At 41.5% G+C, this 15,349-nt stretch overlaps 1 protein-coding gene across 2 annotated transcripts in view; it reads right to left on the reverse strand.

Moving 5' to 3' along the window:
• Window positions 1-15,349, reverse strand: part of ttll5 (tubulin tyrosine ligase-like family, member 5) — a 145,827-nt gene that overhangs the window by 58,471 nt on the left and 72,007 nt on the right. Inside the window, exons 24-27 of one of the 2 annotated variants that reach the window (XM_084097321.1) lie at window positions 10,966-11,060; window positions 10,750-10,859; window positions 8,777-9,346; window positions 5,363-5,550 (exon numbers count right to left, since the gene is read on the reverse strand). In XM_084097321.1, coding sequence (XP_083953447.1) covers window positions 5,363-5,550; window positions 8,777-9,346; window positions 10,750-10,859; window positions 10,966-11,060 — 963 coding nt within the window. Of the gene's footprint in view, window positions 1-5,362; window positions 5,551-8,776; window positions 9,350-10,749; window positions 10,860-10,965; window positions 11,061-15,349 lie in introns of both variants that reach the window. The other variant, XM_084097320.1, reaches the window with a different exon arrangement.

The raw sequence follows: 15,349 nt of genomic DNA on the forward strand, positions 1-15,349 counted from the left end.
GCAACGGCCAATCAGAGACATTTAGATGAGTCAATGCAACGGCCAATCAGAGGTATTTAGATGAGTCAATGCAATGGCCAATCAGAGACATTTAGATGAGTCAATGCAACAGCCAATCAGAGGCATTTAGATGAGTCAATGCAACGGCCAATCAGAGACATTTAGATGAGTCAATGCAACGGCCAATCAGAGACATTTAGATGAGTCAATGCAACGGCCAATCAGAGGCATTTAGATGAGTCAATGCAACGGCCAATCAGAGGCATTTAGATGAGTCAATGCAACGGCCAATCAGTGACATTTAGATGAGTCAATGCAACGGCCAATCAGAGGCATTTAGATGAGTCAATGCAACGGCCAATCAGTGACATTTAGATGAGTCAATGCAATGGCCTAGTGCTGGGCGGTATGACCAAAAATCCACATCATGGTATTTTTCTAAATTACACCGGTTTCATGGTATATGACGTTTTTTGTTTTGTTTTTTCAAGCATGACTGGGTGTAAAACACATTTTTCACTGAGTGAGAGAGGAAATACTGCAGTAGATTGACTTAGAATGCCCTATTTTACTGTCATGAGTGAATATTGTAGAAAAAAATCCACACTAGTATTAATACAGGTTTGCAAGGCTGTTTACAAAGAGGTGCCAGCAGGAGGCGCTTTAGGAGCGGCAGAAATAGCGGTTTCCCCGGTAACGGCTGTACACAAAGCAGCAACGCTCATAAACGCTGCTTTATCAGGAAAGATAAAGAAAGATTCAATCGTAATAACAAATAAACTTTTCTAAAGACCGTCAGTTCGCTTCAGATACAATCATAGAAAAACACCAGCGCCACGTTTTGATTTTGAAACGTGCAGTGCTCATGTTTATTCAACGATGTCAATGCCAACCACAAATAGATTTTCCAAAAGGCTGTGTTGATATTGTGAACCAATGTATGGGAAACACTGTAATATAATTTGACAGCTATCAATTATAGTTTAACCTATCCACCTTCAAAGTCAGGCTTAGTAACACGTGCATCACTACAGTGCAACAGTGAAAAAGGACCCTCGCAAACAGTGTCGCGCCGCGTTCCGATCGTTATTAAAGCGACATACACCGGTACTGCGGTATTTAAAAAATTCATATCATAAAAAAATAAACACCGGTATTCGGTATGAACCGGTACACCGCCCAGCACTACAACGGCCAATCAGAGGCATTTAGATAAGTCAATGCAACAGCCAATCAGTGACATTTAGATGAGTCAATGCAACGGCCAATCAGTGACATTTAGATGAGTCAATGCAACGGCCAATCAGAGGCATTTAGATGAGTAGACATTTAGATCTAGAGACAAAACAAGGACAACGACATATGCTTTCAGTTAAAACGGCTCAAACATGCATTATAGTCTGGGATTAGACGTAAGCCTTGTCTGTGAAACCGAAGGGTAAAAGTCTGGGAATTTTATTCTAGAATTAGTCAATGAAAATTTAAAAAAATATTTTAGTTATAAAATATAATGGTTAAACTAATAATTCAAAATTCAAAATTGACATCTTGATTACTGAGCATGATTGTTGTCATTTGAGAAATTTCATTGCATTTCATAAAGGCACAGTGTGTAAGTTTCACCACTAGAGGTCGCTTATTCGAAACAATAACAAAAGCGTATCTTGCTGACGCTGTGAATGAGCATGGGATCATGGGATTGTCGTCTTCGTTCATGAATGAGCTCATGTATTCGTTTTATTAACATTACCGTGGTGTGAAGCAGGACGGGGCCGAGAGCCTGGGACAGTTAACATTAAATGTTTAATTATGCTTATATGCCGCATTGTTTGTGTTTATTTAACGCTTAAAGTTACGTTTAACGCAATCTTTGTTATAGTGTTGTTTGATCATTTGAATGCACATTATGTAATCTCATTCTAATGATCCAGCAAGAGACAGAAATCGTGAGGAAACGAGGAGGGATGAAGGATAGGAGGTGGGGCAAATAAACCAATGACCAGAGGCAAAATCCAGTCAGAGGTGAGCGGCCCGGTGCTCTGCTCCCTCTCAGACGGCGTCTGGATGATCCTTAACAGTTCATCGCTGCATTTCCAATTTCTTTTTATTTCTAAGTGAAGAACGAAAAGGACTTTGGCGTGCCGCGAGTATATCGGGGCCTTGAATCACGCTCAGTCTCTTAATGGCCACTCATATATTATTAATATATTATCATATATTATTACACTTCAAAAGTGTGTGAACACTTCAACTGTTTCTATGTGAATATTTAGTAAAGTGTAATTTATTCCTGTAATGTTCAAGAAACATGTATGATTATTATCAAAGTTGAAAACAGTTTTTGCTGCTTCATATTTTTGTGGAATTTTTATTTTTTTTATAAACCTTAAAGACCCCAAACTTACCAATTTACAGCACAGACACTCCTCATGTGTTCCGACTGTAATATTTGAGATCTTGTATTTGTTGTGTGTAGCTCATAACTCACGTGTTGAGTAGATCATAACTCACGTGTTGAGTAGATCATAACTCACGTGTTGAGTAGATCATAACTCACGTGTTGAGTAGATCATAACTCACGTGTTGAGTAGCTCATAACTCACGTGTTGAGTAGATCATAACTCACGTGTTGAGTAGATCATAACTCACGTGTTGAGTAGCTCATAACTCACGTGTTGAGTAGCTCATAACTCACGTGTTGTGTAGATCATAACTCACGTGTTGAGTAGCTCATAACTCACGTGTTGTGTAGATCATAACTCACGTGTTTGAGTAGCTCATAACTCACGTGTTGTGTAGATCATAACTCACATGTTGAGTAGATCATAACTCACGTGTTGAGTAGCTCATAACTCACGTGTTGTGTAGATCATAACTCACGTGTTGAGTAGCTCATAACTCACGTGTTGAGTAGCTCATAACTCACGTGTTGTGTAGATCATAACTCACGTGTTGAGTAGCTCATAACTCACGTGTTGTGTAGATCATAACTCACGTGTTGTGTAGATCATAACTCACGTGTTGTGTAGATCATAACTCACGTGTTGTGTAGCTCATAACTCTCGTGTTGAGTAGTGTTGTGTAGCTCATAACTCACGTGTTGAGTAGATCATAACTCACGTGTTGTGTAGCTCATAACTCTCGTGTTGTGTAGTGTTGTGTAGCTCATAACTCTTGTGTTGTGTAGTGTTGTGTAGCTCATAACTCTTGTGTTGTGTAGTAGGGCTGGGAATCACTGGGTACTTCACGATACGATACGATACGCGATACATTGTTCACGATACCGATAATATCACGATATGGCGATACTGCGATAATCGATATATTATCAGTAATAACTCACAATATATCATGTTTTAAGAAATAAAAAGTTTTTTTTTTTTAATTAGGAAAATGAATCTCCATTTCGTTTTTGGATGAAACACAATAACAAAAACAACTTGTGTCTTATCAGTTGCAACAAAACAGTCACAGACACTATTTTTGTTTTGCTGCAGATGATTTTTTTCACTCTGGAGAAATCGAGTGGAATCGGTGATGCTCGCATGGTCGCGGCTCGTAGCGTGTGAGAGGAATTACAAGCCGAGCCGAGCACGTTACGAGCACCTCCCGATAATTTTTAAACATGTTTTTTCACCAGCTGTCCCCTATTGCCAAATCATACACAACCACGTCGATGGGGCTATACCTCAGTGGCAGCAACCATACAGCGTGCGCATACACTGTCACTGTCACACACACACACACACACTTTTCTCTCTCTCTCTCTCCCATTCGCAACATGACGGTTTAGCGCGAAAGCCCACGTGATTGCTGCCGGCTTGGGATAAAATTCATGCAGGACAGTCGTGCCTTGTACCAGCTGCTTTGACGCGATTATCAGTTAAACTGACTCGCAACGTGTGCAATATCTCACGACCTCCCGAGTGTCCGAACTCGCACCGTGTACGCCCGCCCTAACGGCTTTTAATATCGATACTTGGCAAAAGCGCATCGAGAATCGATCGCGGGAGAAAATATCGCGAGATATCGCCATATCGATATTTTGGCGCACCCCTATTGTGTAGTGTTGTGTAGTTGTGTAGCTCATAACTCACATGCTGTGTGAGCAGGCTGGTGTGGCTGGACGAGCTGTACTGGCATAACTCTCGTGTTGTGTAGTTGTGTAGCTCATAACTTTCGTGTTGTGTAGTGTTGTGTAGCTCATAACTCTCGTGTTGTGTAGTTGTGTAGCTCATAACTCGCGTGCTGTGTGAGCAGGCTGATGTGGCTGGACGAGCTGTACTGGCATAACTCTCGTGTTGTGTAGTTGTGTAGCTCATAACTCTCGTGTTGTGTAGTTGTGTAGCTCATAACTCTCGTGTTGTGTAGTTGTGTAGCTCATAACTCACGTGCTGTGTGAGCAGGCTGATGTGGCTGGACGAGCTGTACTGGCATAACTCTCGTGTTGTGTAGTTGTGTAGCTCATAACTCTCGTGTTGTGTAGTTGTGTAGCTCATAACTCACGTGCTGTGTGAGCAGGCTGATGTGGCTGGACGAGCTGTACTGGCATAACTCTCGTGTTGTGTAGTTGTGTAGCTCATAACTCTCGTGTTGTGTAGTTGTGTAGCTCATAACTCGCGTGCTGTGTGAGCAGGCTGATGTGGCTGGACGAGCTGTACTGGCATAACTCTTGTGTTGTGTAGTTGTGTAGCTCATAACGTGTTGAGTAGCTCATAACTCACGTGTTGAGTAGCTCATAACTCACGTGTTGTGTAGATCATAACTCACGTGTTGAGTAGCTCATAACTCACGTGTTGTGTAGATCATAACTCACGTGTTGAGTAGATCATAACTCACGTGTTGAGTAGCTCATAACTCACGTGTTGAGTAGCTCATAACTCACGTGTTGTGTAGATCATAACTCACGTGTTGAGTAGCTCATAACTCACGTGTTGTGTAGATCATAACTCACGTGTTGAGTAGATCATAACTCACGTGTTGAGTAGCTCATAACTCACGTGTTGAGTAGCTCATAACTCACGTGTTGTGTAGATCATAACTCACGTGTTTGAGTAGCTCATAACTCTCGTGTTGTGTAGTTGTGTAGCTCATAACTCACGTGCTGTGTGAGCAGGCTGATGTGGCTGGACGAGCTGTACTGGCATAACTCTCGTGTTGTGTAGTTGTGTAGCTCATAACTCTCGTGTTGTGTAGTTGTGTAGCTCATAACTCGCGTGCTGTGTGAGCAGGCTGATGTGGCTGGACGAGCTGTACTGGCATAACTCTCGTGTTGTGTAGTTGTGTAGCTCATAACTCTCGTGTTGTGTAGTTGTGTAGCTCATAACTCTCGTGTTGTGTAGTTGTGTAGCTCATAACTCACGTGCTGTGTGAGCAGGCTGATGTGGCTGGACGAGCTGTACTGGCGGGCCGCCTGCTTCTCCACTAGTTTCCTCAGAGCTGATACGATGGCCTGCTGGTTACACTGAGCCTGGGACGACAGCGAGTCCTTCTCGTTCAGCACTCCAGCAGAAACTGGCCTGGACTTACTCACACTGGCCTTCTGGATCACTGACAGTCAAACAAACAACAAACATGAAGAGGATGTGGAAAACACGAGCGCTTTAAAACCAGAATCAGTCCATCTTTTTAAACCGTCCTCAGGTACACACAAACACAAATGACATTTCAGAAGTGGTGGAGGGGAAGAAATACACAGCCCTGCTGAAAATGCCTAATCTTTGATTATGCTAAGTAAAAAAAATAAAAAAATAAATAGTGCTGTGCAACGATTAATCGCATCCAAAATAAAAGTTTGTGTTTACATAATATATGTGTGTGTACTGTGTATAATTAGTTTGTATATATAAATACGCACACATGCATGTATATATTCAAGAAATATTTGCATGTATATACTGTATACATATTCATATATACTTTATTTTATATATAAATATAAATATTTCATATATAAAAAACTATTTTTTCTTAAATATATACATGTGTGTGTATTTATATACACAAACTAATTATACACAGTACACACACATATATTATAGAAACACAAACTTTTATTTTGGATGCGATTAATCGTTGCCCAGCACTAAAACAAATATCTATAAAAGCATTCCATCACGCAGTTTTTTTCAGCTCATTAACTTTTCAAAATAACAAAATCAGTGTAATTGCAAACGTTTCGGTTTTATGACAAAAAGAAGTATTCAAAAATAATATATATTATTTAACTTACAATCTACAAATGAGTTGAAAAAAATGTTCAAATAATCCACTTAATGTCCAAAAAAAAATCAAACAAATAAGCTTTTTTTTCTCTCTCACAAAATCTGTAATTTTCTGTAATGTTTGCGTTTTCTTCTGTCACTGGCCATGATTCTAACATTTAACATGATTTTTCTCACTCCAATGGCAGATATGTTTTCTTGTTTTAACCATAAACTCTCAGGGTGTAACAATATAGTGCTATACAAAAATGCATCAATATGTATTGTGGATAGTTCACTGAAAATGAAAATTACTGTGTGAGAAAAATTAGGAGTTGAAACAAGACAAGTTTAAAATTAGGAGGAATTCACATTTTCAGAGTTTTAGTGTCAGCACTACATTAAACTACTATATATATAATGTATAATAATGCAATGGGGGAATATTTGTGTGTCCTGATAATGCCGAATATCTGATGTTACCAGTAAAAGTGGCCTATATTATTTTAAATATATCTAGTCAGTGACAGAACAAGCATATTCATCTACAATAATTCAGTATTTTCATCTTCAGAATCATGAATATTGTTATTCTGGTGTCTCTATTGTCCTGTGCTTTGGGTTTCAGCACCAAGTCCAAGCCTATTCATTTACACCCACAATGTAAAACCAAATTTAGCATTTTTATCAACAGTTCATTTTTTGTTAACCTTTTATCAAATGTCTTGGAGTATCGCAATAATATCGTATCGTGAGTTCAGTATCGTGATACGTGTCGAATCGTGACATGAGGGGATCGTTACAGCCCTAATAAACTCACTTCTGTATCTTGATTTAAGAATGTTTAGACCAAAAAATAAAATAAATAAATAAATATATATATATATAAAAAAGTGTACAAAATACATATCATATTTAGTGAGAAAGTGACATGCTAGAACAAATCAGGCACCCCAAAATGAGGGCCGTGTTCTCCGTCTGCTGAGTGTTTGAGCTGTGGTCAGATTACCGGAGAAACATTACAGAAAATTACAGATTTTGTGGGGGAAAAAAAGCTTATTTATGTAAAGTTCTTTGACATTAAGTGGAGTATTTTAACATATTTTCCACTCATTAGCAGATTGTAAGTTAAATGCAATTTTTTTTTGAATACTTCTTTTTGTCATTTAAACCAAAACGACAAAAGTTTGAAATTAGACAGATTTGAGTGCATTAAAGCTGATGAGCTTTAAAAAATTAGTGTTTAAGCTCTGCACTGCAAAAAAAATATTTTTCTTACTTAGTATTTTTGTCGTTTCCAAATATCAAAAAGTGAGTTGTTGCTTAAAACAAGAAAAGTGATCTGGCAATGGGGTCAGAAAAATAATCTTAATTCAAACAGAAACAAGATCATTTTCTTACCCCATTGGCAGATAATTTTGCTCGTTTTAAGCAAAAACTCACTTTAATTTATTTCCCCAGAAAACAAGACATAATATCTTATGGCCTTTTACTACTTTAGTAAATGCATCTTTATTCAAGATTTTTTTTGGATATTTGGAAACAAGACAAAAACACACAGGGCCCTATTTTAACGATCTGAAACACAAGTATCAAGCGCGAAACGCAAGTAACTTTGTGGGCGGATCTCGGGCGCTGTTGCTATTATACCGGCGGGATAAATGACTCTTGCGCCCGACGCAAATCTAAAATGGGTTGGTCTGAAGTAGCTTCATTACTCATAGGTGTGGTTTGGGCGTAACGTGAAATAAACCAATCAGAGCGTCATCTCACATTCCCTTTAAGAGCAGGCGCGCTTGTTCCATGGCGGATTGCTATTATAACGGCGGATTTGCCAGGCGCACGCCAGGAGCGGTTCACAGCCGAGGAGACCGACGTTCTCGTCAGGGCCGTAAAAGACACTTTGTCAGGTGTCCTTATATACCTGTGTCTTGCCACTATTGGTCAAACAGGTTTAATCCGTCATTACTACAATTAGCCTGAATAATTTGGGTAAATGTGTAAGCTAGATTTATTCCCTCGTGTGGAATATTTTTCCTTGTAATAGTGTATGGTTTGCAAAAATGTGAACTGCTGTGTCTATGTAGATGAGAGAAGCAAAGTGTATGTGCGTTGTGCACACGCTACATTATGGCCAAGCATGCGCCCTTAAAATAGCATCTGAACGCGACACTGACTTTAGGGTAGGTTTTTCCTGGTCAGTGGCGGAATTGTTTTCTTAAACTGCAAAATAGCACCAGGGAACGTTTGCGCCGGAACACGCCTCCTCTTTTCGCTGAACCGCCCCTGGGAGCGCAAGTTCATTCCCTAATTTACCGACGTGCGTCTGTGGAGGGAAAAGTCTGCTGTGCGTCGGGTGCAAAATAGGAATGATACATGCGTCGGTGTACAAAGTCAATTGCGCTGGGTGTAAGATAGGGCCCCGAGTAAGAAAAGCATTTTTTTTGCAGTGTGGTCAGATAACCATGACATGCTTGAACAAAACAAGGCACCCCAAAACGAGCGAGAAGCAAGTCTTGGGTTTAACTGAGCAATGGCTGTTCTCTTGAGTGTTCGAGCACTGGTCAGATTACCGTGTCCTGCAGAGGACAGCCGAGCTGATCTCAGGCTGCACACGTGACCGGCTGGAGGCATGAAGGTGTCTGCGGACTGGTTGCGAGCCGAGGCCCATGTGACACACGCAGGCGGTGGAGGAGTGATGGTGCGGGAGCTGTTGGCCAGTGGATGTGGAGGAGGCTCGACGTACGGCGGAGGATCTGGGAGACAGTGCTGTAAGACAATCTGTTCACAGTCTAAAGCTGGAGCGTACGCCGCTTTCAGCAGAGCTTTCCTGTTCCTGACCACAGAAGTGTGAGTCTTGCTCGTGTTATCTCGCAGCACTCTCGATTCAGTCGAAGCGTTGGCTGGCGCTTCGGTAACGGTGCCGTCTCCACTTTGTCTTTTGTTTCTGAGGTGTCCATTTTGCAGGGAGTTGCATTTGCTTTTGTTAGCGTGTTTGGTTGTGCTGCAGTTTCCCGAGCTTTGGGTTGCATTACTTTGACCCTGGTCTTCTGTTAGAGTTGCGGTACTGTCTGTTATTTGGGTCTTGCTGATTGCATCTGCATTCTCTAAACCACCAGAGGCGGCCATGTTGATACATGCAGCTGCTTCATGAAAAAGAGAATAATGAGTGTGTTATTAGCTGTTAATTATTACATGCTGAAAAAACAAACAGTGTGAAAAACTGTGCATATTCTCATACATGTACATATCTTTTTCTCATAACATTTCACACTACTGTTTCTAAAGTTTAGAATAATAACGAAGTTTTTTTTAAAGAAGTCTCTTCTGCTCACAAAGACATTACGCATCACAATAAAAACATTAATAATGTGAAATATTATTACAATATTAAACAGCTGTTTTCTATGTGAATATACAGTATAATGAAGTGTAATTTATTCCTGTGATCAAAGCTGAATTTTCAGCATCATTACTCCAGCCTTCAGTGTCACATGATCCTTCAGAAATCACTCTAATATGATAATTTGATGCTCAAGAAACATTTATGATTATTATCAGTGTTGAAAACAGTTGAGCTGCTTCATATTTGTGTGGAAACCATCATACATTTTATTTTTCAAGATTCTTTGATGAATAAAAAAGTTCAAAAGAACGGAATTTATTTGAAATAGAAATCTTGTGTAACATTATCAAAGTCTTTACTATCACTTTTGAACAATTTAATGTGTTGTTGATAATCTTTTTTTGATAATCTTACTTACCCCAGACTAGTAGTGTCTCACTGTTTCCGCAGAAATATGAAGCAGTAAAAACTATGAGGGTGAGCAGATTATATTTTTATATTGTTGTTATTGACATATAATATTCCTGTCTGTCAAACTCTAAAATCTCATTTGCGATCATGTTAACATTGAAAAACGGCGTGTAATGTTTGATGTCACACCAAAATGCCCTCGTCTGAACTTGACACGCATATGTGCATATGTGTGATGGAGAATGAGTTTTCAGAGCCGTGGCGCAAGGGAAGACTATCAGTGAACAATGGCCGTCAGTCTGTTCCTCACAAAGATGAAGTTTGACCTTAATGGGATAGTTCCCCCAAAAATGAAAATTAGCCCATGATTTACTCACCCTCAAGTCATCCTAGGTGTATATGACATTATTCAGACGAATACAATCAGAGATATATTAAACCACAGGCCAACGTTCCTTGTGTAAGTGTTCTTTACTTTGTTGATTTTTGTTCATGATATTCAGCTACAATTAAATGTTTTGCAATAAGACTAAATGTGATATCTAAGGTTTTGTTTTTACCTTATTGGAATCGAAATTAGGAATCGATAAGAATCGGAATCGATAAGCAGAATCGAAATCGGAATCCTCAAAATTCCAACAATAACCAACCCTATGACAGAATTAGCACTTTTGGGTGATCTGTCCCTTTAAGACCACCATCTGTTATTGAAGCATGTGTTGTATCATACTTCACGCGTGGCTGATGAGATGGCATGTGTGGTGTAAAACATGAGGAAATGTCGCTCACTCTCTCCGTTCTCATCGCTGCTCCTCTTGACTCTGCTAGTGCCCAGAAACACACTGGCAGACTTATTCTTCTGAGTGTAGAACGTAAGGATTTCCTCCAAGTCACTTTCACTGGAAGAAAAGGCAGAAACGGCCACTGAAAAGCCACTGGCAGAAGCTACAGTCAGTGTGAAACTCATTCTCCTCATGTGTCGTAGTAAAGGATGTGTTCACCAACCTCGCCTCCAGAATAAACTCCTGGAAAACATCTGAGTTGATGCAGCGATCTTCATCGGGAATCTTGTCCAAACTCTCCACCATTTGCTTGGTTTCCTGAGGGTTATTAAACAAAGCTGACTTAAAGAAGTCGTGCATTGCATTTGTTTTATTTTATACAGATCCCTGGGGTCCACTTATAATGTTAGTACCATTCTTTTCCACAAAATGGAAATAACTGGTCATTTTCTATTCTGTTTTTGGCCCTCTGATTTTAACACTAATTTTTAGGGTCATGTTGCCTTGATTTTACAATTGCACAGTTACAGTGGATATTAAAAAAAAGTCTACACACCCCTGTTAAAACTATGGAAGATTGTTTCCGCCACAGGATAAAACATTTTAAAAGACAATTGCGACTTTTTATCTCACAATTCTGACTTTATCTGACTTTATAACTCGCAATTGTGACTTTGTATCACGCAATTCTGACTTTATAACTCACAATTCTGACTTTATAACTCGCAATTGCGACTTTATATCACGCAATTCTGACTTTATATCACGCAATTCTGACTTTATATCACGCAATTCTGACTTTATATCACACAATTCTGACTTTATATCACGCAATTCTGACTTTATAACTCGCAATTGCGACTTTATATCACGCAATTCTGACTTTATATCTCACAATTCTGACTTTATATCACGCAATTCTGACTTTATATCACACAATTCTGACTTTATATCACGCAATTCTGACTTTATAACTCGCAATTGCGGCTTTGTATCACGCAATTCTGACTTTATAACTCGCAATTGCGGCTTTGTATCACGCAATTCTGACTTTATAACTCACAATTGTGACTTTGTATCACGCAATTCTGACATAACTCACAATTGCGACTTTATATCACGCAATTCTGACTTTATTACTCGCAATTGCGACTTTACATCACGCAATTCTGATTGTATTACTCGCAATTGCGACTTTATATCACGCAATTCTGACTATAACACAATTGCAACTTTATATCGTGCAATTCTGACTTTATAACTCACAATTGCGACTTTGTATCACGCAATTCTGACTTTATAACTCACAATTGCGACTTTATATCACGCAATTCTGATTATATTACTCGCAATTGCGCAATTGTGAGAAAAAAAGTCAGAACTGTGATATAAAAATTCCCAATTACCTTTTTTATTTTTTATTCTGTGGCGGTAACACGCTTCCATATAAAACAGCTGTTTTTTTTGTGATGTAAAAAATGAAACGAAAACAAATCCTATCAGAACTTATGCACCTTTAAAGTATAAATCTCTGAAAGGTGTCAATTTGTTTTTCAGTACTTGCACGGGTCGTAAGTTTTACATTAAAGGTGAAAAGTTCTGCTATGATTTATGTTGTTTCATGTTCTACATCACAAAAACAAGCTGTTTTAATGGGGGTGTGTAGACTTTTTATATCCACTGTATAATTGGCAAAGGATTCGCAGCAACATGTATGGATACATTATCACAGGATACATGTGTGTACAATTACAACGAGACATGTTTCTATTAAAACAAAAGAGATTGTTACTGAATGTTGGATGTGACAAAACATTGCATTAAAGCCACTACATATTCAACTGAAATCAGTAGGATAACAGCGATTTGATATAAAAAATGGATAATTTTGGTGAAAGGTGAAATATTCAGTACATCATATCAATCAGTCATAGGTGAAGAAGAAGAATTAACATGGAAACTCATGCCTGTGTGATGCAACATTTTTTGTTAGGTCCAATATACAGAAGTTGGCACTGCATTATTTAAATGAAAAGAAATAAATGAAAAGAAAACAAATTTAAATGAATAAAAATCTCTTTGAAAGTCGAACTTTATCTTGATTGTAAAACAATACAAACATAATAATAATCGTCAGCCACTCTTTCCTAAAGTTAGGACCATTATGAAGGTAATTCAATTTCACGCATGATATTTAAAATCATATATATATATTTTTTTTCTATCAACATCCAGCCATTAACTTGGCACAGTCCTTCTATATATCTATCTGTCAATCAGCTGCCTATAGTAAAATACACTTATAAACACATTAGCAACTGCCATGCAACCACTCAGAATACCTTAGCAAAAACCTCTTAGCAATGCCTTAAAAATCACCAACAATAATATATAAAGAACTCAGCAATACCCACCACTTAGAACACCGTAGCAACCATTTAGCAGCACCCTAGCAACCACCCAAAACACACAGCAAGGCACAACTGCTCAATGCTTATATACAACTTCAAACCTCTTCCAAAATGCCAAAGCAAATTGGAAAGGGAAAATAAAACCTTTTTTTAAAATGCTATTTTAAAGGTTAAACCGCGTTAGAACCGCGTACTGGTAGGCCTGCCCCTCGAAAGCAAACCGTAGAAACGGTCTGTGTCGAGGAGGAATGGAGACATGAAAGTACGCGTCCTTCAGGTCGATCGCTGCAAACCAATCCGACGGACGAACGCATTAGAAAATGCGTTTGACTGTCAACATCTTGAATGGAAGCCTGTGAAGAGTTCGGTTCAAGGCGTGCAGGTCCAGGATTGGTCGTAACCCACCGCTTTTCTTGGGTATAATGAAGTAGGGGCTGTAGAAGTCGGACTTCATCTCGGCTGGAGGGAAGGGCTCGATCGCACCCTTCACCAGTAGGGTCGCGACCTCTGCATGCATGACAGGGGTATTGCCGCCCACCATGGTAAAGCGGACCCCCGAAATCGGGGAGTAGACAGTGTGAACTAAATCGCATAGCCGAGCCAGCGGGACAGGTTGGGAAGCTCTAGCCAGGCTCCCATGGACTGAACCAGCGGGGTCATTTGAACTACAGGCGTACCCACGATGGGGCAGCGAAACGGAACGAACGGCCCAGACATGGGAGGCATAGCGTCCCGGTGTGGGGGCGTGGTCAAGTTCCGCGTCCTGACAGAAGAGGCCAGGGAAGGACGAGCGTTCCACGGCAGCCTGCTCTGACAGGGGCCTGGCGACAGAGGGGGACGAGAGGGGCGAGGCATAGCGTTGCACACTTTGCATTGCAGCGTTGCAGCCGCGGCCTCTTGGGGCTCGGGGGAAGGGGTGTCAGTTCTTTCTTTAACAGTTTTAGGGTACCGCCGACCGTGAGGCCAGTGGCGGGGGAAGGAAGAACAAAAGATTCTCCCCTGGCCCTCCACCGTGGGAAGGAGTGGTCCTGCCACCATCTCCCGGGAAGAACTGAGCCCTAACTCCGAGCCGGGTTGTGCCTCCTTCCTGCGACCTCCTTCTTGGAGGTCACCCTCGGCGGGAAGCAGACTGAAGAGGCTGAACCGACGGCTGGGTGGAGGCAGCAGCCGGCCGTCGGGGCAGAATGTGCTTAATCCCCTCAGTCTGCCTCTGGGCGGCTGAGAACTGTTGGGCAAAGTCCTCGACCACACTGCCGAAGAGCCCAGCCTGGGATATGGGAGAGTTGAGGAAACGGGTTCCCTCAGCCTCTCGTTTCTGGACCACACATGTGGACATCACCTGACACAGAGAATGCGCAGTGACCTTCGTCACCCGTGGGGCGAGGTCGGTTGCAGTGCGCAGCTCTTGCATGAGCCCTGGGTCAGCCCTGCCCTCGTGCATGTCCCTGAGCACCTTCACCTGATGGACTTGAAGGATGGCCATGGCATGCAAGGCAGAGGCGGCCTTCCCCGCAGCTCTGTAGGCTTTCGCCACGAGGGTGGTGGAAAATCTACAGGCCTTGGAGGGGTGCTTCGTGTTGCCATGCCAGGTGGAGGCGCTCTGCGGGCAAAGCTGCATCGTAACAGAGCACTCCACCAGGGGGACCCCAGTGTACCCTTTGGCCGCCGCGACGTTGAGGGCAGAGAAGCCGGAGGAAGCCGCCGGGCAGCGAGAAGTCAACAGGGACTTCCACGACCTGGTGACTTCCTGATGCACCTCCGGGAACAGCCAGCACGCGCCGCCCCAAGGAACCAATCGTCCACCCTTGAGCGCTCAGGGGAGGGCGGCAGCCGCCACTCAAGCCCGATGCTCTCAGTTGCCCGGGCAAGCTTGGCCGTCAGCTTTGGATCAGACTCGGGCAACGTTGGCACTCCCGAGGGAGGCAACGCAGCAGAATCCTCATCTCCAGAGAAATCAAGCCCGCCTTGTGATGCTGTGAGCGACATGTCGTCATCCGCCGGAGCCCCGAATGAAACGGCTTACGATGTGGAGGGGGGCGTGGCCCGAGGAAGACTTGTCGGGTTGTTCCACAACGTAACCCACAGATCCTGGCAACCAGCCAAAGTTGAGAACATGACTCATCCACATCCGCAGTGAGAACATGACTCATCCATGAGCGCTGCCTGAGCATGATTACAGCTCAAACACGCGAGGCA

This window comes from Abramis brama (assembly GCF_963993115.1).
Source record: "Abramis brama genome assembly, chromosome: 21".
In the NCBI taxonomy this organism is placed as follows: domain Eukaryota; kingdom Metazoa; phylum Chordata; class Actinopteri; order Cypriniformes; family Leuciscidae; genus Abramis; species Abramis brama.